The following is a 24,861-nucleotide window of genomic DNA, read 5'->3' as shown; positions in this document are numbered from 1 at the left end:
GGTTCTCTCCATGCATTTCCTTTTTCTCCTATGACCACAAGATGGGAGTGAGGCCTATATAAAAGGTCTATCCTATTATTGTATTTTGAACTGCTGGGTTTATTTAGATCCAATGGTTATGGAATAATAAAGTTTTCCAAAATCTTGGTAAATGGCACCACTTTAGGAATTACCTTGAAATTTAGAAAGCTGCTTTGAGAACAACCTGGAATATATATATATATATATATATATATATATAATTTTTTTTTTAAAATTTTCTTTGTACTATTAGCTGATTTAACAGGGTAACTGTTTTGGTTTTCTTTAATCTATACAAAAACCGAAAAACAAAAGGAATCCTAAAAACACACCACCTTATTCCTCCTTTTATCAGCCAGTTTCAATATTGTTCGAAACTGTCGGACCTGAATAATCTAACAGCTGAAACCATGGAGTAAGTGCTCAGGCTGCACCCTATTTATGCATATTTTTGTGTAAGCTTGCATGTACTATATATATGTGTGTGTGTGTGTGTGTGTGTGTGTGTGTGTGTGTGTGTGTGTGTGTGTGTGTGAGCTAACCCATGGTGTCCAACTTTTAGATCATGGAACTAAGGCTGAGCTGCGGCCCAAATGAGTTCAAAGTTCATGCAAATTTGGTAGGTGACAAAACAAACTGGTGGTCCACATCAAGTGGCTGAACTCCAATTAACCTTTCAAGTGAATTGTCTGACTTGTACAGTCAGAGAGACATTTGTACATAGTGAACTCAGGTTAAACTAATCCGACTTACTACTATATAGGATCGAGGACATAATTTTCATGGATTTAGATCTATGTCACAGGGACTTGGCCAACTGGGTGCCGCACCTGCGTCGATGCGACGCGATGCGGGTGCGGCACCCAGTGCGGTCAACCTGACCCTAGGTGCGGTCAATGCACCCAAGGTCATTTATGTCCAACTTTTGGACTTTATATATATATACCGCACCCCTGCACCCCCGCACCCAAGTTTTTTGAAAGTGCCGCACCCCCGCACCCACACCCGCACCCGCACCCGCACCCATGTGACATAGATTTAGATGGGTGGACTTGAGTCTAAGTCAACTTTTTGCATGGTTGATGTGGTTTTTCTCTTCTAAGATTGTTCACTTATGTGCGGATATTTTAGGTTATTAATGATAGTTCTTGTCAAGACTATGCATTTCGACAAGTCAGAAAGGAAATGATTTGTCAAAAGACATTGTCTCGTGCAGAGCCTGCTTTGTTTCTTAACTGATATTTTTCAGTTTTAGTATGCGACCTTGTTCGCCCTAAGCTATGTCTTAGTTCCGTTCTGTGCATGAAAGATGATGTTTTAGTAACTAAGATATGGGACCAGTTGTCTAATAACTAACAGCATATACTATATATTGACTTTTGTTGATCAATAAAAAAGCATTAATGGGCAAGATACATGGGGTTTCCTGGCTTAGTTGTCTTAATATCTCAAGGATTAGTTTGTACATTGACTTTATTTATTAATTGGAAGCCATTAACGAATAGGATACATTGAGATTCCTGATCCAAGTCCTAGGTGTATAATATTGCATCCAAATCCTTCTCTATGTACATGCCTTCCAGGCTCTTACTGCATAATTAGATTGTGAGAATCAAATGGCCATGAATATGCATGTGTTCTTGCTTTCATACACACACATATATTGCTTTTTGTATATTATGATTTTTTCTGCTGACATATTTTTCTTAAATGACTAGGTATTTTGGTCACATGGACATTTCTGTGACATCGTCTGCCTTCATTGTAGCAATGACATTGATTTTGCAGCGAGGTAATCCACGCTTTGCACAGCTGAGTAGTGCAATTTTTGGGCTGTTTTACTGTGGTTACCTTCCTTGCTTCTGGGTCAAGCTTCGATGTGGTCTGGCAGCTCCTGCCTTAAACACTAGTACGTTTTTTTGCTTCCTTGCTGGTTAAATTTAGTGCAAGATCTTTGAGATAATAAATGCTTGTCTTATTCTAAGATATCTTGTAGTATACTTGTTTCTGTTTCATGTTGGCATCATTTCATTCTATACATTTTGTTGTTAAGGGACATGCATTAATGGATGATGAATGCACATATCATATAATATATGTGATTGGATTGTCGTTTCCCTAAAGAATTCCAGTTAATTTGTTTTTTTTTTCAGTGAAAACATCACTAAACTGATTCTTTGACCATGTAGATGTGACACCATTTCCCTAGTTTATGTTATGAAAGCCAAAGTAACAAAATACCTTGTCCCACCTCCTTTTATGTTAGTAAAAGGACAGTGAACTCAATTTTCTGTCCCTCCTTGTTAGTGGTATATACACATTAGATGACTTCACTTTTCTGATGTTCTTATATGTTGTAGGAGAATTTATGATTATGATGATGCGGGGAAGTGTGAAGCATTGGTGAACTATAGGTCTTTGCACCTGAAATACTTTGGGGAAAAATTGTGCCAAACATGAATCTCATTCATGGTCTTTTTGAGGCATTCTTATCCAGCCTTGTATTTGGAGTCTTGGACATACATTGTGCTAAAATGTTGCAGAATATTTTAATGTATCTTAATGTTCAACATTTACTATCAAATTACGTCTTGTAATTGCCAGGGTAGTATAGGAACTGAGTGGCAATCCAAGAAACATTATTTGGTAATCTTGGACATACATTGTGCTAAAATGTTGCAGAATATTTTAATGTATCTTAATGTTCAACATTTACTATCAAATTACGTCTTGTAATTGCCAGGGTAGTATAGGAACTGAGTGGCAATCCAAGAAACATTATTTGGTAAGGATGGTACCATGAGTTTGGTGAAGAAAAATCATAAAATGTCAAGGAAAGGAGGGGAAAGGGGGGCAGGAGGCATCTGGAATTCCTAGGAACCCTATGGAAACATTAAGAAATCACTTGGATCACTTATTTGTTAAAGTTTTGCTGAGGCTCAAGCCATGCTGATGCCAAATTCTGCAATAGCTACAATTCAAGATTAATCATTCAATGATCGGAGGCCCCCCTTTAATTTCCAGCACCGTCCAAGGGTGAAAATCAAGGCTCGAAAAAAGTTTGCAAAGGTTTCAAATCTTTTTCATCGCTTGCATTGTCTTTAAAACGTTTCACGAACACGAAATGAAAGAAGAACTATTTCAATGCTTTGCTTTGTGCTAGCAAAGTGGACTTCGTCTTTATTTTTCTCCCCAATCTGCTCTTGCTTGCGGATAGGGATGCACATGAGCCGAACTCGAGCCGAGCTTGGCATGTTCAGGCTCGGCTGGCTCACTTAACCTGGTGTTCAGGCTCGGCTCTTTCTTGGTCTGAGCCTGAACTATGGTGTTTAGGCTCGGCTCGATCTTGGTCCGAGCCTGAACTATGGTGTTTAGGCTCGTGTCGAGTTTCGAGCTGAGCTGGGCTCGTTTAGCTCGTCCTGAGTGAAACGGGCTGAGCTAGCTCGGGCTTGGCTCGTGTACAAGCTCGAAAATTAATTTTTAATCCATTCAATTGGGTTTTGCATTCTCTATAAAAATGATAAGACAGTCTCAAATGAATTTGTAATAGAGCACAAAAACCCTGCACCTTACATAGTTTCTGCTAAATTTGGTGAAGATTGTACAAGAAAAAAAATGTTTAAGCAAAAGAGCACAAAAGCCCAACACATTACATAGTTTCTGCTAATTTTGGTGAGGTTTGGACAAAAAAAGAACATGTTTAAGCAAAAGAACAAAAATCCAGCACATGAATTCCACTGTGAGCCAAGATATAAGGCGTGCTATGACGGCGACCCACTTTATTTCCTGCTGCAACCTAATTCTATCTTCAATAGTGTATAGTAACTATAACAACTGAATTCATCTACCTGAGTTGTTGAATGGTTTCCCCAAATGGTCATGACTTGTTAAGAACTTCCTTTGAATACAAGAAATGGGAAAAAATGCAATGGTGGTAAAATAACCAACAGCAAATATTGTATCATTAGTTTGATTAATGAGAAGGAAAATATAGAAGCAAAATTTACACCTTTAGAGGTTTTTCGGGGACATGTTCACTATCTGTGTACTGCCCAACAAGTCTTGACACAGTCATGGCCAAATCTTTCTCTCTTAGAATGCAAGTTGCTTGAAAAGGGAGAATAGGATGTCACCAGCTGTAGCGAAGACAAATATAGACATATTAGCACATATTTTCTCTCTCTCTCTCTCTCTATATATATATATATATATATACAGAACCTCTATTTGAACAGACTTACTCCTATTGTATAATAAGGAAACCTAAAGAATTGACTTAGCATTATGATACTCCAAGTGCCACTACTGAAGCCCTTGGATTCCATATATAGGCATTTTTACTTTTCAGGTTCAGGCTTAGCCTCATCTAACTAAGAAGGAATTTATGCAAATTCATAATACTGAAGTTCAAAAGTTTTCTGGAAAGAATTACTTATAATGGTGGTTTTTGATCTCCAGAATTTAGAGAGTGGAAAATATTTGATAAAATGGCAATGTTTTGATATATATATATATATATATATATATATATATATATATATATATATATATATATATATATATAAAGAGAAAATTCAAGGCGAGCAATGTAAAGAGAAAAATGGAGGCATCTTCTTGGGATTTTTAGGATATTGACTAAGATGGTTTCAGCTTTGGATGTCCTATGAAGACTTAAAGTGCCATTCCTACACATGATAATCCAGCACAATTTAAAGGAACCAGATGAAAGGGAAGTCTAATCAGGGTTACCAAAAGCACCCATAGACATGTGGAAGCACGCTTCCCCGAAATGCGGTGCTTCCGAAACGTTAGGGGAAGCACCATTTTTAAATGGGAAGCGAGCTTCCCTATCAGGGAAGCTCACTTCTCTTTTAAGGGAAACACAATTCCCAATTATGGGAATTACGTTTCCTTGTATTTTGGGGCTTGGATAGTTTTGCCCATGGTTGCCAGTTGAGGAAGCGGGAGCGGGAAGCGATACGGGAAGCAGGAGCGGGAAGCGAGGCACTTTCAAAATTTTAGGAAGCGGGAAGCGTGGGACCATTTAGGAGCGAATCAGGAATCATCTCGGAAGCGAATCGGAAGCGACCTAGGAAGCGAGGGGGAAGCGAAAAAAATAAAAATAAAAAATACAAAAAATGAGAAAAATGGGGGAAGCGAGGGGGAAGCGTGATGGGAAGCGCGCTTCCCATTTAAAAGTGGCGCTTCCCCGTGCGTTTCGGAAGCACGACGTTTCACACTTTTGAAGCGCGCTTCCCCACTTACCTAGGCGCTTTCGGTAACTCTGGTTTTGCCCTCTATTTAATTGTTTTTTACCAAAAAAACATAAAGAAACATTGTGTTTTTAAAAGGGAAAAACGATCATTTTTAAAAAAATTGTTAAAACTTAAAAGGTAGGGGAGGGGTTTTACAAGTTTTAGGATTTTTAAATTGATCATCCGACATGTTAAATAATGTAACATAATTCAATATGTAATCTCATAGTTTTAGTTTACTTTTAAGTTTAGTTAAGATTAGGTTAGTTTATTTAACTAGGTTAGGTTTCTTTTTCTTTTTTAATTTAGTTTTTGGACTTATTTGGCTTTATGCTTTTTTGACCAAAGTCAAAAAGCATAAAGTAGAGAGAGCTGTTGGACTCCCAACAGCTCTATTTAGAGCCGTTGGGAGCCCAACACTCCCTCATTCCCTCTCTCCCTTGTATTATAAATATGGGGTGTTACCCCCTTGTAACTTACACTTTTGTAAAGCCCTCTTTTGGGACCCAACATATTGAAGTTGATATTTTTTTACGTTTGTGCATTTGTATCCGTGCCTTTGTGCACTTGTGAGAGTTCTCCTTTTATGCCTTTGTGCATTTGTATCCGTGCCTTTGTGCACTTGTGAGAGTTCTCCTTTTATGCCTTTGTGTTTCTAGTATTGTGTTTATACACAAAATCCTTTTTTATAGAGATTTTCACATGGTATCAGAGCAACGTTGCTTGAGAAGGAAAGTCTTGTGATTCTTCACAATATTGAGTGCCTCGAAAAGCATGCCTTCAATTTTTTCGAGATTGGCATGAAGACTTCTCTTCATCAAATATTTTGGAAGATTACTACAACAAGAGTTAAAATCTCTTTGTGGTACGTATTTTTCTCCTTCATCTTATCTCTCTAATGGGTGAAAAAGACTCTCATTTCTCTCTTGGCTTTAAGCTCAATGGTTCCAATTATCATGTATGGGCCGGAAATATGGAAGCTCATATTAAAGGAAAGGGGCTTTGGGGATATGTTCAAGGTTCCATAACGGAACCCGAACCAAAAATTACGATGGTTGAAAGAGGAGAAATCAAAATTCTTGAAGGAGAAGAAAGACAAAAAGCTCTTGAAGAATATTCAAAGAAACATGAGGATTGGGAAATGAGAAACTTCAAGATCCTATCTTGGATCTTCTCATCCGTTGAAACCAAGATCAATGCCAATATCATCAAATTCAAGAAAGCCTCCGAAGCTTGGCATTATCTTGAAAAGATGTATACTTCACGAGACTTATCTCACAAGTACTATCTTCAAAAGAGGGCCTTGACCCTACAACAAAATGAGATGTCTATTCGTGAGTACTTTGCTGAATTATCCTCTATTTGGGATGAGATTGCCATGCTTGAGCCCAAGTGGAGTGGCGAAGCTATTGAACTTAGATACAAGCAATTAGAGGAAGATCACTTCTTTAACTTCCTAAATGGTCTTCGACCCGAATTTGAATAAATTCGGTCCTCTCTTCTATCTTCTTTCACATCTCCTTCCATTGAAGATGTTATTACCAAGTTAAGTGGAGAGGAAACTCGTATGGGCATTAGCAAGCAAAATCCAAGTGTTCTTGCAATGCCCACAAATCAAGATGAATGTGATGGAGCTAATGCCGTGTCTAGGCCTGGCAACAACTTGAGGACATATACACCTCCTCACTTTAAAAACCAAAATCAAGGATACAATGGTGGTCAAGGCGGAAGAAGGGACAATAGCAAAATTGTGTGCCACTTTTACAAGGAACCCGGTCACATCAAACCGGTTTGTCCTAAATGGAAGAAACTACTTGCAATGGCAACCACATCTCAATCACAAAAAGAGGAATTTACAAGTGGAACTCTCTCTCTAAATCAAATTATGGAAGCTCTTCAACCTCTTCTTAAGGGAGCTATTTCCGGTGCCGCCGTATCCACTCCTTCTCCTCCAGGTAAAACTTCTTGGCTTTTAGATTCGGGTGCATCTTTTCCTATGTCTCCAAACATCTCTTCTCTTTCTGAATATTCTAAAAGTTTATCACCATCTTTTGTTTCAACTGCGGATGGCACTTCTCTTGAAATTAAGGGGATTGGAAACTTTGAAACTCAAAATTTTTTTATTCCCAAAATTAGATTTATACCTAAATTGAATTTGAACTTACTTTTCGTCTCTCAACTCTCGGACCTTGGATGTGACATTCAATTTTCATCTAATAAGTGTTTAATACAGGATCACCGGTCCGGGAAGTTGATTGGGGAAGGCTCTAGGAAGGGAGACTTGTACTATGTGGATTCTCTCCAAATCCCTAAAACCCCTTTTTGTAATGTGGCCCAACATAAAGACATAAATGTTTGGCACAAAAGACTTGGTCATCCCAACATCACCAAGTTATCCTATTTGCATTTTATTAAAAATCTTTGTAAAAATACTTTCTCTTGTAATGATTGTATTCTTGGAAAAATGAGAAGTATGCCTTTTGAACAAAGATCTATGTTTACCACAAAACCTTTTGAAATTGTTCATTCGGATGTTTGGGGACCGGCATCCGTCATATCCAAGGGAGGCTTTGCCTATTATGTGATTTTTGTAGATGATTTTTCTCGATATTGTTGGATATATTTCCTTAAACATAAGCACGAAGTGTTTTCATGTTTTAAATCATATCATATGATAATTAATAATCAATTTAATAGTAATTTAAAGATTTTTAGGACCGATTTTGGAGGCGAATATCTTTCCAATGAATTTAAGAAATATCTTGAAGACTATGGTATTGTCCATCAAAGATCGTGTCCTAAGACCCCACAACAAAATGGGTTAGCCGAAAGGAAGCATAGGCATATCATTGAAACCACTAGAACCCTTCTTATTTCCCAAAGTATCCAAAAAATTTTTGGGCCGAAGCGGCTCTTGCTTCAGTTTATCTTATTAATCGTCTTCCATCCAAAAATTTAGATAAAATCTCTCCTTTCGAAACTCTATATGAAAAAGAACCCGATTATAATAGATTGAGAGTTTTTGGTTGTAAGTGCTTTGTCCTTACAGATAAGAATGATAAACTCTCACCTAAAGCCATTCCTTGTGCTTTTCTTGGCTACTCCGAAACCCAAAAAGGGTTTCGATGTTATGATACTAAAAATGATAAGTTATATGTCTCAAGGAATGTAACATTTTTAGAAAATGATAGTGGTTTTGAAAAGAATGAATCTCATTTAGAAATTGCTGACTATTCCTTTCTCTTTGATCTTTTATCTAAAGATGATATCTCTAGTGATGATGAATCAACATATAACAGTGACAATGAAGTGGTTGAAATCAACAATAACTCTAACCCTACTACCTCTCAAGAAGAAAATATAACTAGAGACCCTATCACCTATACTCATAGAGATAGACTCCCCTTTAGAAGTGCTATTGAGCAATATAGTGAACCTAGCGAATCTATCCCCTCACATGATTCAAACCCTAGAAGAACCGAGAGAACTAGAAGAACTCCCTCTAGATTCGTATCTTTTGATTCTTTCTCTCCTAAATATTGGGCTTGCTTAAGTGCCATTCACTCATATTTTGAACCAAAAAATTTTGAAGATGCCAAACGATGTATTGAATGGAGAGAAGCCATGGAGAATGAACTCAAAGCGCTTAGGAAAGCCAACACTTGGGAATTTCAAACGCTTCCCAGTGGAAAGAAAACTATAGGATGCCGATGGGTGTTCAAAGTCAAAACAAAGAGTGATGGATCTCTTGAGAGGTATAAAGCTCGTCTTGTAGCTAAAGGGTATAGTCAAGAATACGGGATTGACTATGAAGAGACATTTGCTCCAGTAGCTCGTATGGTTACTGTTAGATGTCTCGTCACCATTGCTTCTATTAGAAAATGGAATATTTACCAAATGGATGTCAAAAATGCCTTTCTAAATGGTGATCTTAATGAAGAAGTCTACATGGATGCTCCACCTGGTATGGAAATTCCTAAAAATAAAGTTCTTCGTCTTCGTAAAGCTCTTTATGGCTTGAAACAAGCTCCCAAGGCTTGGCACGATAGGTTTAACAATGTAATGACTGAAAATGGTTTTACTTAATGCTATACTGACACTGCATTGTTTGTTAAGAAATCTGATGCAGGGATTGTTATATTACTGTTATATGTTGATGATATGTTAATAACAGGTGATGATGTCAAAGGAATCAAGAGCATTAAATCTATCCTGACTTCAAGATTTGAAATGTCAGACTTAGGATTTCTGACATATTTTTTGGGAATTGAGGTTGCCTATTCTCACAGAGGCTATTTTTTGTCTCAAACTAAACTTGCTTGTGACATTCTTGACAGATCAGGAATCACAAATGACAAGGTCTGTGAAACTCCTGAAATAGTAGGTTCAAAGATGAAGATTGATGATGGGATTCTCCTAAAAGATCCCACACCTTACCGGCAACTGTTTGGATCTTTAACGTATCTCAGCATTACGAGGCCTGATATTTCTCATGCTGTACATGTTGCTAGTCAGTTTCAACATGCACCTACTTCAGTTCATATGAGTGCCATTCTCCGCATCATCAGATACATAAAGGGTACAGTAAACAATGGGGTATTTCTATCTTCTTCTTCTGAATTGAATTTAATTGCTTATACTGACTTTGATTGGGGAGGTGACCCAAATAACCGTCACTCCACCACTGGTTTTTGTATTTTTTTAAGGGAATCTTTAATTTCTTGGAGATGCAAGAAACAACATAAGGTCTCACTTTCATCCACAGAAGCCGAATATAGAGCCATGGCATCTACTACCATGGAGATTGTTTGGATTCACAACTTGCTGGAAGATATGAATATTCAAGTTCAAGGGCCCACAAAACTATGTTGTGATAATAAAAGTGCAATTTATATTGCCAAAAATCACACATTTCATGAGCGCACGAAGCACATTGAGATGGACTGCCACTATGTTCGTGAAGAATACTTAAGAAGAACTATAGACCTTCCATATGTTACATCAGAATACCAACTAGCAGACTTCTTCACCAAAGCGTTGTGCTCTCCAAGATTTAACTTCCTTCTTGGCAAACTTTCGGTTATGTCACCCTAAGTTTGAGGGTGTGTGTTAAATAATGTAACATAATTCAATATGTAATCTCATAGTTTTAGTTTACTTTTAAGTTTAGTTAGGATTAGGTTAGTTTATTTAACTAGGTTAGGTTTCTTTTTCTTTTTTAATTTAGTTTTTGGACTTATTTGGCTTTATGCTTTTTTGACCAAAGTCAAAAAGCATAAAGTAGAGAGAGCTGTTGGACTCCCAACAGCTCTATTTAGAGCCGTTGGGAGCCCAACACTCCCTCATTCCCTCTCTCCCTTGTATTATAAATATGGGGTGTTACCCCCTTGTAACTTACACTTTTGTAAAGCCCTCTTTTGGGACCCAACATATTGAAGTTGATATTTTTTTACGTTTGTGCATTTGTATCCGTGCCTTTGTGCACTTGTGAGAGTTCTCCTTTTATGCCTTTGTGCATTTGTATCCGTGCCTTTGTGCACTTGTGAGAGTTCTCCTTTTATGCCTTTGTGCACACTTTGTGTTTCTAGTATTGTGTTTATACACAAAATCCTTTTTTATAGAGATTTTCACACGACACTCGTTCTTCGACGACCTCCCATGACCATGAGTGTCCTCATATACTCTCTCTCTCTCTCTCGCTTTGATTGTCTCTCTATTTTGCTACTATTTTGTCTTGCTTTGTGTGCATTTACCATCTTGTCGTGTTCATGTTATATAGTTTCATCCACCAGCATCTTAATGAACTTTAGACTGTTGCAATTAAGTGTTTGGTTCTAGGCTTTTTTTAGATACTGCAAATCTTAATTGTGTTTCTTCATTTTACACCAGGACTTTAGACTGTTGCAGTTTAAGCATTTGGTTCTAGCCTTTTTTAATTTACTTTGAGGTTTTCTTTTTTTATATTTTGCCATTTTTAGATATAAAATTGCGCGAAATTTTGTTTTGTGATATAGTAATTTAGTTTTGGCTTCTTGTTTTTTCGCTTCATAGTGGAACACTGAAATATAATTACATTTTTGCTTCTTGTTTGATTCCTATTCGCTTCCCACTGAAATCTTAGGTCGCTTTCCTCTTCGTTTTTCTTTCGAATCTTGGTTCGCTTTCCGTTCGATTCCTAGTTTGCTTCTGGTTCGCTTTTCTTTTTGCTTCCGAGATGATTCCTGGTTCGCTTCTAAGTCGTTTTGTGCTTCCGGTTTCCTAAAGTTTTAGAAGTGCCTCTCTTCCTGCTTCCCGCTCATGCTTCCTCGACTAACAACTTTGAGACTAATAGAGGTGCTTGAGGCAGAATCATATGAGGACACACTTGATTTACCACTCGAGTGGGAAAGGAGAACCGGCTTGAGATGCCTCTTTTGTTCTTGAGGATCCAGAGTGGAGAATGAGGAGGAGAATTTTCTGTTATAGTTGGTATGTTTTATGGTTAGATGAAACGTTGTAACAAAAATCACTGTCAAAGAAAATTGAAAGACTACTAAAACTCAGTAGAAAGGTTTTTAAACCGATATCAACTTAAACAGCTAATGCTTGCTGTGACAGATCATTGCTTCCCAATGGGTTATCCTTGGTGTACGTGACTCTCGTTAAGTAGTCTGGTTCCTCACTTTAACTACTGGTTGAAACCCCAAAAATTGGATCAAGTCGTTCTTTGCCCGATACTGTGAATGGTTTACGGCTTCATTTTGAGCATGAGCTTGGAGACCACAGCAGGCCAAAATTCAATTGAAAGATACTAGAAAAGGATCATTTCCAACCAATTCGGAGCCATAATGTTCATATATATATATATATATATATCACTCTGTTCGGCCAGGCTAACAGTTCAAACTGACTGCAGTCAATTTTCACCATCTGTAATGCACCACAAATGTTGAATATGAGTCTAGATTTTCATTTTGCTCAAAATACATCAATTAAGGGAAGACAGATCAATTCCTTCACATTGCCAAGGCTGGAATTGCCTTCAATTCAATATGAGAAAGTGACCTGCCTGTTACAGTTTTGTTTCTTAACAATAATCCTTTCACTGGGGAAACCGGTTTAACTGTGTTCATGTAACAAAAACATTGGCACCTACAATCACAATACTGGTCTTGTGAATGTACCTACAATAACAGTACCATCTTTGTGATTGTAAATCATTTTACATTATCAAAGTGAATATGTAACAGTGTATAACAGGAAGGATTTAATATTATATAATATTCTCCAAAGAGGTATGGAATGTACATAAAATATTTAAATTCTCGTTGCACTTATGCCACTTGTTCACATACATGAAGCTAATAGACAACTGGATGATGAAAACTATCGAAATTTGAGGAAGGTGGAGCTTTTCTCCCTGAAATACTGTCTTAATCTACTGGGGGGGTTCACATAACCTGAAACTCAAGCTTTAATAACCTTACCTTTGATTTTGGAGACAATCTGACAAATAAAGGAACCAATGAAGCCCAAAATAAAAAAAGGGAAGCAAGCCTGTTAATGGGTATTGCCTTGTGTTGAGGCACATGCCTTTATAAGGTGCCCCCTGAATTTGTGAGAGGTGTTAGGCTCGATTAAGTTGTTCCTCCATAAATGCCTTACGGTGTGTGTCTTGTGCTTTGAGGTAGGCTTCTTTCAATTCAGTAAGTCCAAAATTTCTAATTTTCAATGAAAATGTACCAGTTTGTTATAGTATTTTTCCTGAAATTCTCAGGCTTGTTTCTTTTCAAGGGCTTATATTTTTGGTGGTAATATGAGTAAAGTTGCTTGACATATATGTTACAGTTTGCTGCAAACAAATAGATGTTTTAAAATGTCAATTAAGGGCATTGAGTTGAGAATTTCTTGTAAATTTGTGTGAAAGTAATGGAGATAGAAAACAAATCTAATGCATGGACATATGTATGTGATGCATTCATGCATTTTTTTTCTCCCCTTCATTATGTCTATTGGTTGATATGTTTTCCATATTGCACTTCATAGTTTGTATTCTGCCTGCCAAATTTGGTTCTTTACTCATTGTGTGATCTACTAAAATTTGGTTTTTAACCAGTTTATGATTGGCAGAAATTGGAGCTAGTTGGCCATTCATTCTTGGGGGTCAAGCCCACTGGACTGTTGGCCTTGTTGCAACATTAATTTCTATCAGCAGTATAATTGCAGCAGACACTTCTGCATTTCTAGTTGGGAAGGTATCACTTTTCTTATCGGGATTGTGGTCAATGAATACTTTGTATTATCTATATTGCCATGTTATATAGATTATCAAACTCTATCTGTGGTGGCTAGTTTCTCAAATATATGACATATCTGTCATTTCAAAATGTCAGGGTTGATTCCTTTTAGTAGCAAGATTGCTTCCTGTATGCTAAAAGCGACCACCCTCTCCTTTCGAATACCCGCCTTCTCTTTTATGGCAACATGATCTTCCACATTTAGAGAGTACCGGATACTCTCATGGATGAAATGAGGCAGAAATTTCACTATATTTATAATATGATGATCTTGCGAACATACAAAAATGTGAATGCTTTCAAGAAGGTGGGCATTTAAGGGAGCTGTTGTTTGAAGCACCAAAAGATCTTAAGTTTGGAGATTCTAAAAGATCTTATTTTGGAGATTCTAAGTAACAAACTCTAAAAAGCATGCCCAAAATTCTGAATTCATATGTAGGCTTCTGCACATTTTCCTTGCTATTCCATTACAGTTCCTCATGTATGTTTTTTTGATAATGCAATTTGTTGTGTTCTTGGTCTGAATTATGAATATCATCTTGAATGCCATTTTGATTGTAGATTCCCTTATATGGTTTAACGTTCCTCTGTATCAAATATCTCTGATGCACTAAAATATTTACTCTTGCATGAAAAATGTAAAATTCTGTTGTTTTAGCCTCTTTCTGTACCCTCTGTTCATTAGCTGAGATAGATGATGTTGGCTTTTCCTGTAGGCAAAAAGGCAGTGATATACTTTCACTTGAATAATTAAATCCTATATGTAGATAACAGGACAAATATATAAATATAGCTTAAGAATCTAGTGGATGGTATGCTATAGTACCGGTTATTCATGCATGCCCATGTGCTGTGGATTTGTTTGTATAAATGGCAATGAATGATTAAGCTATGAGCTTTTGTATTTTTGCTTTCAGGCGATTGGCCGGATACCACTTACAAACATCAGCCCTAAAAAGACATTGGAAGGAGCTTTTGCTGGCTTAACTGGATGTGTAATGACAACGGTCTTACTGTCAAAGATCCTTCAGTGGCCAACCTCGTTGACAAGGTAACTTTTCATTTTCCCATGATTAGGTTTTATTCGCAACTATTCATCACTAGTTCTTGGGGCTAAATGACTCATTTTTTTCATGGAAATATCACGCTGGAAGTCTCCTTCAGAAGTTTGTGTCTTGTGGTGTTTATGGATAATTTGAGCATTTGAATTACTTTTCAGTGGGTGAAGCATTTATCTTTTTATATTTTTTTATTTCATATGAGAATGAGTAATTAGCATAGTTTCTATTGAGTATCTTTAACTTGTAAGCATCTTATTTGCCAATCAAAATGATCCAAGGAGAGTATTTTATTCTGCAAGTTATTTAAATCACAGTATTTCTATTCCTTCATAAAGAAGGCTTGTATAAGATGTTAAAAATAATTTTGCCCAATTTTGTAACTCACTGTACCATGAAGTGTGTAATGGTTTTATGATAGTGACAGATGGACACTTGGACAGTATTATCATAATAATGTTGGGGCTAAGAAATCATAAGTTGTCTGAGGATTGTCTTTGTTACCACAATGCAAGACTCTCCTCTTTCTCCTTCTCATTACTCTTCTCAAATTGATTTTGTGTCATTCTGTGTAAGCATGTTGCTTCAAAATATTGCCTAATTTGATCCTTCTTTTCTTTTCTTTCAAAAATCTTGCCTTGTTGGAACTTTTCTTTATGTGCTCCACTATTTTTTTCCCTTTGTTTTATTGTCTTATGATCTTAATCCATGTATATGAAACAAGAAACTTTTGTAACAAGCATGTCATTTTAACATCAGCTGTTAAAAACACCAGTATCTGTTGTGGTGTTGTACTACTAAACAAGTCTTTGATGCATCCAGAGGACAAAAGAAGGTTGCCCGTCCAGTGTAACCTTTTCCTGAATCCTGTTATAGTGTTATCTTCTGTCATTGTTTGTTGTTTTTTTCTAAAGGGCTCTTCTATTTTTCTTTTGAAGCACAAGGGAGTATGATATCCTATAAACCTTAAAAGGGGAAAAAATGAAGGTTGGTCATTGACTCTTACACGTAAAGAAGCAATTTGTTTGATGGCACTATAATTCTTTATTATAAATTGTATGGGGTCCGTGGACCTTGAGACTGAGTCCCAAAAGAAAGATCCAGTCTTGGTTCTTCTGATAATAGTTGCAAAATCATCATTGAGAGGCATCATATTGTTACTTATCTCCCGTTTCTTCATGAAGCAAGGATCAGCCATCAATGCTATAATCCACTACCTTGCTTGTAATTTGCAAGGTTATTCTAACCAGGATAAACAAAAGCGATGAGTATTCATAAATCTTGTACCAAGCTATCCAAATAGGCAGGGCGAATATGGGGGTTTGAGTTGCAAGAAAGAGGCCTAGGCTTGAGCTACCATGTTTTCATTGCATCATTATCAACCTAACCTCATCACATACAGCGTGCAGCTAAGGCTGTCAACATGTCGGGCATGACCTGATTCAGGCTTAATGCAATATGTTTGATTAGCTAATTGGGTTGGACCTACAGGTCTGACTAGTATATGGACCTGGATCTGCCTTATAAATTTTCAAACAAGATCAATCCAACTGGAATTGCATTATTTTTTAATGTGACGTACATCTCTCTCTCTCTCTATATATATATATATCCTGGATTTTTCTATTTGAATTCAGTCCCACATCTGGTCTTGCCTAAGCCAGGTCCAGTAGGACCAGACCTGGACCTGGTACCGGCACCTCAAATTTGGACCTCTTGACAGCCTACAAATTTTAGGCATATTAAGAAGGTAGGGCCTCAAGGTTCGTATGGTCTAATAAAGTGTGCGTCAAGGCACCTCAAGATTTCGTTTGATGTTTTGAATTGTGCATCTACATAATAGGATTTAGAGAAGGAAGAGGATGAGGTAGGATTTGGAAATCTATTCTTGGAGGTTTAGATGTGCTTCCAAGAAAATTTGGCAACCATGGGGCAACTACCTTTTCTACCTCCATTTGTCTAGCCCCTAACTGATGCTATGGGTTGAAATTTAGTATTTTACAGACTGAAGATCTGCATGATATACCTGAGATGTGTGCAGTTCAATTTTCAGATGGGATTTTAGGGTTCAAGTGATAAGTCTTACTTCTTTTTTGGGGACCTCCATTATATGTTTGCTGCCAGGGTTTATCCAGTTAACCCCACCTGAATGGTGTGGTTTGCACCCTGTAATCTCATGGTATATCATGGGTCGTACCTTTTCATTGGTGTTGGTTGCCAATAGTCCTATTGTTTTTAAGGCGTCCATGTATGTCTTGTAGTTTCACACATGATTAAATTTGTCTATCTCAAATGATGATACCCTCTGTCTCAGAAATTATAATCATCTGATTGACAGAGTTCAAAATGCATATGCTATTTCCATAAATATTCATGCATATGTAAAAATCCAAAGTGCATTTGTTTGGTGTTTAATGCTTAATTTCATATGACAGATTTTATGCATAAGGTGTCTGCTGATACAATATAAAATTCAAGCCAAAGCTCTCATGCGGTCTGTGAAAAAATTGCAATATTTTGGAACAAAAAAGACAAGGGGCACATGGGAATACCTTACCTTTGCACTTGGCAGCGTACCATTGTTGGGTTCATTTTTAACTCTCACCTGGGCACGAGCACGGGCACGGGTGCGGGTACAGGTATGGAGGGTACGACATGGCAATTTTAAAAAATAAGGGCACAGGGACACAGCATATATATATATATATATATATATATATATATATATATATATATATATATATATATATATATATATATATATATAGAGAGAGAGAGAGAGAGAGAGAGAGAGAGAGAGAGTTTGGGTCTAGATCCAGACCCAAACTCCCCTTTTCTCTTTCTTATTAACCCCACCCCACTGCCTCCCCCTCCTTCTCCCTCTCCCTCTCCCTCTCTTCATAACCCCCACCTCTCTCTCTCTCTCTCTCTCTCTCTCTCTCTTCGTAACCCTCACCTCACCGCCTCTCTCCCCCTCCCCCCCCCCTCTCTCTTTGTAACCCCCACCCACACCGCCTCTCTCTCTCCACCTTTGTAACCCCACCACCTTCTCTCTCCCTGCGAGTAAGAGAATAAGGTACCTCTCTCTCTCTCTCCTTTTTCTTCTTCTCCTACTGCCGAGGGTGGGAAGGGCCGAGGGTTTAGACAGAAAAAAAGAAAAATAAAGAGAGACTGTGGGTTTGGGTCTTAGTTGGACCTGACCCAACCCACAGGCCCACGTACCCGTGCCGCGCCTGGTACCATACACATGTTGGGCCCTGTCGACACGGGTACGTGGTCTCTTATGCTGTGTCCCAGTGACATAGGTTTTGAACATGGGGGAGCAATCATGCAGTTATTTCTCTTGAAAAGTTCATGATCTATATTTCATCTGTACCAATCTGTCATGTGATGCTATAATGTGATGCTACAAGAATACGTAATGTCTGTATAGAGACCTCTAATTCTTTTTTAGAATGGAAAATTGGTTCATGATTATACATGAAAACACACCGACAATTATGTGTTTCCCTGACCTTTTTCTATTCTTATTCTTCAAAAATAACTGATTTTATAGGTGTTCCCACATTTATTCAATGGTTTGCATTAGTTTCTGTCTGTATTCACCTTATTGCTGTTCTTGTGGAGCTGATCAGATGATTTCTTCTTGTTTGGTATTTTTTGGTTATTTCGTTGTGGGAGATGGTTATTGATGTTTATATGTTAGCTTTGCATGCACATGGTTTATGCATTTGTTAGTGTAATCTATGCTCTTACACAGCTTCCATCTTTTATATTTTTATTCTATATACACTTATTGAATGAATTGTCATTGTTTTCCTTGGGGACTTTCATTTACTTCTTAATTTTGTGACATATTTATCAGTGCATTAGCTTATGGAGTCTTGAATTTCATGGGATCTCTATTTGGGGACCTCGTTGAGTCAATGATCAAACGTGATGCTGGTGTCAAAGATTCAGGCTCCCTCATTCCTGGGCATGGTATTCAAACTCTCCATATTAACCTTATTACTTGTGGGCTGATACCTATGCAAGATGTTTACATTTAATTGATATAGTAGTGTTTTTATTATAGCAAAGTACTTAGCCAGGTACTTAATGGCATTAAAAGTGAATAGTGCTTTCCAGTTCTTCATGCAATACTAGAGCTTTATTTGATTGCCTTTTAGTTTTATTTGAAGGCTTAACTGTCTAGGCCTGCCATCAGACTTACTCTTACGGTTCTTTTTTTAATCTATTTCTGCAAAGTTAGATAATGCAACTTCACATTCGATTTAGATTGTAAAAGTATGTGGTTTTGATGAGTCAAAACCGAAAAAGAGTGGCTGACTATATGATGAACCAAGATTTAGGCAACGAGTATGTATTGGTTCAAAATTCATCACTGGTTCCTTCTCGGGAATTCTTCTCTCATCGATGAGATATGTGTTCTGTCCAAGGTTGCCAGACTAGGAAGCGGAAGCAGGAAACGATACGAGAAGCGGAAGCAAGAAGTGAGTCATTTTAAAATTTATAGAAAGCGAGAAGTGACGTATCATTTTGAAAGCCAAATAAGAATAAAAAAGTAAGCAATATGAGAACTGAATATAAACCAAACAAAAAGCAAATAAAAACTAAAATAAAATTGATTATCTGTATATTTCATGTTTTTTATTATTTTTTAAAATCTAACAATGAGGGTTACCAATATAGAGAAAACACATCAGAAGTGAGTGGAAGCGTGAGAGGAAACACATGAAAAGAAACATGAGTAGAGCATGTAGGGAAGCATGGGCAATACATGTGGTAAGCTTAGAGAAACGTGAGGGGATCGAGATTCCCATGAAGTTTCAGAAGTGAGGAGTATCATGCTTCCGAAGCGAGTTTCTGGAAAGCTTGCTTCCGACCTAAGAAGCTTTCGGTAACTCTGGTTCTGTCTAATGTGCATAGTAAATGATGAACTCTACAAGATAAAAGAAGGATAACATGTTTTCTGTTTACTATTTCATGGCTAAATGAAAGGTTAATGTATGCCTGTTCAATTTCACTCTGTTCTATCATTTTGATGTTATTCACCCCAATTTGATCCAACCTCATCGCTGACTCCACTTGGCCACCTTAGGTTACAATTCTTTCATGATATTTTGATGCTTTAGTCATGCTATCATTAATTCAATTAACAACTTAGCCAAAATCATCCGTTTCAATTGAGTGAGGTCAATTTGATGGGTCTATTGATTAGTTTTGTTGGTGAACTCTTCATACTCAAACAGTATGGTCTGGTGGATCTTGTTTGTGCTAATACTGGATTGCAGTTCTCAGCTTGCAAGTCTGGATGCTACCTGCCAGAGGGCACCCCAGTCCTTACTTGTACTCTGTTTTATGCTTACGAAACATTTACATATTATGCATTCAGGGCCATCGATGGTTTAGTAATTAGTAAGGGAAGCATCATTTTCCAATATTGTTATGTGTTTATATTATAATTTATCTTTTGGTGATGTTGCTAGATTTATCAATCAGATGACTGTATATGGAGAGAAGCACACATACATGACCGCCCGCGCCCGCGCCCGCGCGCGCACACACACACACACACACACACACACTCAAACACATAATGGTCTCTGGCTTTGCTACCAGAGAGCATGAGAATCTATGCATGTAACACAAAGTGAGTGTTTGAGAAATGTTTGGGTGCATGAAGCATGAATTATTTATGAAGTGTAAGACGGCGTGAGTAAGAAACAACAATAGAAACAAGCTGAAAATAACATTTAAAATTTTAAATATAGTTAAAACTTGTTTTATTCACAAAAAAATGAATTTTAAGTATTTTCATCAACAATATTTATTGTGTATATTTTGTAATAGAAATATAAGCATTAGAAACATACTGTTATTTTAATGTGAGAAAGACATTTACAATCTCAAAGTTGTTCTTTTGTATTGGGGGAAGCAAACTTCCATTTTTCTGAAGCGAGTTTCTATAAAGTTTTGGCGTGAAAGAAACATGCTGTTTCACACTTCTGAATCTAGTTTCCTAGATATTAAGAAGCTTCCAGTAACTGTGGTCATTGTTGCAGATGTGCACTTCACATATTTGGTATCAGTGAGTAGAATCTTACCTACTCTTGCTGTGTAGATCAGATTGTATGGATGAATTGTTTTGGTTCCTTGAATATTAAAATATTTTGGAAAAAGAAGAAAAAAAGATCATCAAGATTCACGAAAATGAAACTGTTGGCGAAAATGTTGACAAAAAATCATTACATGTAAGAAATATTTGGTACTAAATGAACCATGATAAACTCTACCATACAGTCCCATGAACCCCATCTTGATACTTCGTCAGCCGATGTGATTCTACTCATTGATGTCATATGCACATTCATGCTTTACATATGTATATCAGCTTTTTGACCTTTATGGGTGCCCCTGAATTTGTGAAATGTATTAAGGTGTGTATCTCATACTTTGAGGTAGGCTTCCTTCAAATCACCAAGTCCAAAATTTCTAATTTCCAATGAAAATATACCAGTTTGTTATAGTATTTTCCTGAAATTCTCAGGTTTGTTTCTTTTCAAAGTCTTATTCCCTAAAAAAAATCACTTTTTTGACCTTTCAGCGTCATTGTCAGCATTTTACCCTATGTTTGACATTATATACTTTGTATTTGTATTTTTTCTTATTTATATAAGTAATGTGGTAATATACAAGGTATATATCTAACATTTGTGATTATCCTAATCATTCAGTTAGAATTCTTCTTACAATTTACCTTGTAACAAGTTCATAATTAACATGGTGGAGACTGGACGTCAATGTTCTTTTCATATTTTCTCATCTATTAATTTCATTCAAAGTGGATTGTGTTGCATGGACATTGTTCTTTTTTAGTTTTGTAATGATGATATTAATCCAAACCTATTTCTGAACCATACTCTTATGAGATTAAACTCATGTTCTTTAAAAATGAGAACTTTCAGCTATTTTCCCTTCCCTTCAAATCGTAGAATATTACAAATTTTTTTGTCGAAATTATGAGGACATGAAGCAATAAAATATGCATTGATACTTCTCATTTCTCTGGTATAGAGTGATGCTTATCCTTTTCGTGTTGTGGTGCACGGAAAACAAAATTAATATGTGGAAACATGGTTCCGAACTTGCAAGAGATTTGTCTTCTGTTTTTCATGTATTTACCTCATGCACAAAATTATCTAGTCATTTTAGTAAATATCTGTGGATGGATGTACAGGAGGCTTGCTCGACAGAGTGGATAGCTATATTTTCACTGGCGCACTTGCCTACTCCTTTGTCAGAATGGGGTTGCCTCTGTTTGGCGTTTGACTTCAGAGTACTTCTATGTACATGTTCGTACCAAAAATGTACAAATGTAAGAATCTTTTCTTTTGCTCAATTTGTGGTCACTGTTTGAATTCTTTCTTGGTTTATGATATTCAGTTTAATTTTTAGTGGGTCAAATGAGGTAGATATTATTCATCAATCATTATGGAAGCAACAATCCCATCAAATTGAACATGTGAATCTGTACCTTCCATGTTATTTGATGTTTCATTGTCTGGGTCATGGTCACCAAAGCAGGAAGTGATGAGTGAAGCATGAAGTGAGAAGTGGGTTTTGTTAAAAATGCCTTAATGCGTGAAACATCCGAGAGTTTTACGAAGCTTAAGAGGAAGCAACAATGGAATGAATATGATGTAATTTTTTTTTGGTTAAGTGCATCTTTTAGCCTCTTGCCCGAAAATAATCATCATACGTAGGTTTTATAATACAAAATGATAAAAAAAACTTCTGATTAAAAGGGCGTTTCCAATATCGTCGGAAGTTTAGTTTAATATTAAGGGAAGTTTTCTATCAAAGATATAAAAGCATGAAAGAAGTGAGCTTCCTGATAAGCAAGGTTCTGAGGTTTTTAGAAGCTTCTGGTAACTGACGTTTTTACATAGGGATCGCATTCGGAGGGTTTAAAAGTTTCAGGTAACTCAATGTGCTTTACGCAAGGAAAAGAATAAGGTTATTCTGGTTATGAACATCTAAAACGTTGGCTTCTGTGAACCAGTATGATTCAACATTTAATTGGTTTGGATGAAAAGTAAGACCAGACATAAAAGATTGCATGGCTTCTGAAACACTAGTTACTGGGATCCTTACAAGGTTGCAACCTCTCATCCTCCATTTGACATGTGCCAAGGTCCGTTTTAATTCAAATGTAATAGTAGCAAAAAATACTCTGAATAGCATTCCAATGGTGGAGGTGGTTATGTGATATTTTCAACAACCTTCAGCTATTTACCACAATCTTTCTGAACAGTTTTGGTTGTCAAGACTGCATGTTGCCTAACTAGCTTAAGACCGTGTTATATTAAAGGACCAAGATTAGTACTTACTCCACTTCATCAAAAGACTTCACATTGTATGCAGCGTCGTTGTATGGCGGGCATGTGGTGACCTGCCTGACAGCCATCCACCTTGGCATTTCTCAAGATGGGTGCGGTGCCCATCTCGAGAAATGCCAAGATGAATGGCCAGCGGTAGTGGAGCTGCAAGCTAAGCATGCTGTACAGCTGCATAAAAAATGTTCTTTGTCTTGTGTTGGGACGTTGCAAGTTGGAATCCCCCAATGGTATGGTGTATAACTGGTAGGGGTCTGCCTAACCCCAGCTTTCTCTGTGGAAAAAGAAATGTTCTCTTTGTCGAATATTTTTCCCGCACCTTCTCATTATGTGCTCGTTTAATTTAAACATAATGAGAGAGAGAGAGTGTGTGTGTTTTAACCGTCATGGAATAGATTCCATAAAGAGTCCAGAAAGCTTGGCAAGTGTAAACTTCCAACTCATTTATCATTCATAGCTTAAAAGTGTGCAATACATGAAGGCCATGACGCTTTTGTCACGGTTAAGCTCCCTAGGACTGAGAGTGCCTAAGATTCCAACACTCAATTGCCCAATTGCACCACCTACAAGACACGCTTTTAGTCAAGCTACATTGGCACCAACTTTCCTTTCTTTGTGGCCAATATTCAATAATGGCACTAATTTGCTTTCCAATGCTTATATTCTTCTTTGTTTCATGTATATCTCAAGTATAATAAAAAAAAAATCTTAGAAGAGAATATTGCCAACTTCATATAGTGTCTTTGGGGTCATCATCAACTACCATGTTGAGGAGATTTGTGGCCAATGAAGAGAGAGCTTAACATGAAAAGTTAAAACTTTTGCCTTTGCTGGATGTTTTTTCAATTGCCTATGTGGTCATGGAAACAACGCGTGTGTTACTTCTCACACATTATACTTCCACTAATGTTAAGGCCATGATCCTGCCAACTCATAAGAGTACATGAGTTTCTCTCCTTTTTCTGGATTAGCCAGGGCTGACTGGTCCCTAAACCAAGGTACCAATTAGACACCAAACATAGCAAGCACAAACAAAAGCTATGACTATGAGGTAGGGCCACACACCTTTGGCCTAGTGACTAGCCCCACCCTGATTGCCTCTTCGGCTTCCGAAAAAAGGATTCTATTCTATGACATATGCTGCTGCCAATCATACGTCAATTTTAGCCATCCAATCCAATGCATCTTGGTCGTCCACATTCTCACGCCTTTGTACATGTCCTTAGCTTTCCAGTTGCATTTGATTGGATGGCTAGTATCAACATCTGATGCACTGCATTATATGCCATAGGATATGATCTTTTTCGATAGCCATTCTGCATAAAACGTAAGTCATGAGAGCAGATAAGGTCATATTGTATGTAACTGATCAGTGGTTATAGTCAATCTCCACCGCACGTCTCACTTGGAGTTGGAACTATGAGAGTAAGGTTCACGTGCATCTCCATCAAGTGAGATTCGCTGTGAGGACTGGATATAACCAAAGAATCGGTTGTATACACTATCACCTGATCTCTTCAACATGAGTGGCTTGGATGACTCAGGCTGGTCTATCACCTGGCTTTCCCTTTTTCCCACAAAAGGGACTCATTTCCACGTCTTGTTTTCTTGGGGGTTTGTTGCTTGTACTATAAGCGGAATTTTGGTCCCATCAACTTTTCTTGCATGGCTTGGTGTAGGGCACCTGCTTATGCTTGTAAGAAAATCTTTTCTTCTCTCAACTTTCAATTTTCTTATTATTGTTACCTATGAGTCAACCCGTAATTTTCATGGTCTTTTGTGATCTTTCATGGTTGCTTATTCCAACGTTCTATGCACATTTTTTTTTTTTGACGTCAACGGCATGAATTTT

General features: G+C 37.2%; 1 protein-coding gene across 1 annotated transcript in view; it reads left to right on the top strand.

Moving 5' to 3' along the window:
- LOC149821707 (phosphatidate cytidylyltransferase 5, chloroplastic-like) overlaps positions 1-22,077 on the top strand; it is a 37,526-nt gene extending 15,449 nt beyond the window's left edge. The window contains exons 4-8 of the mRNA XM_089981412.1: positions 1,740-1,930; positions 13,386-13,510; positions 14,470-14,603; positions 18,476-18,591; positions 21,851-22,077. Coding sequence (XP_089837538.1) covers positions 1,740-1,930; positions 13,386-13,510; positions 14,470-14,603; positions 18,476-18,591; positions 21,851-21,942 — 658 coding nt within the window. The 3' untranslated portion in view covers positions 21,943-22,077. The remainder of the gene's footprint in view (positions 1-1,739; positions 1,931-13,385; positions 13,511-14,469; positions 14,604-18,475; positions 18,592-21,850) is intronic.
- The last annotated feature ends 2,784 nt before the right edge of the window (positions 22,078-24,861 follow it).

Source organism: Nuphar pumila, chromosome 11, assembly GCF_984573655.1.
Source record: "Nuphar pumila chromosome 11, dmNupPumi1.hap1.1, whole genome shotgun sequence".
Classification (NCBI taxonomy): Eukaryota; Viridiplantae; Streptophyta; class Magnoliopsida; order Nymphaeales; family Nymphaeaceae; genus Nuphar; species Nuphar pumila.
Note: the sequence above shows the minus strand (reverse complement) of the source record. Positions and strands in the feature narration are given on the sequence as shown.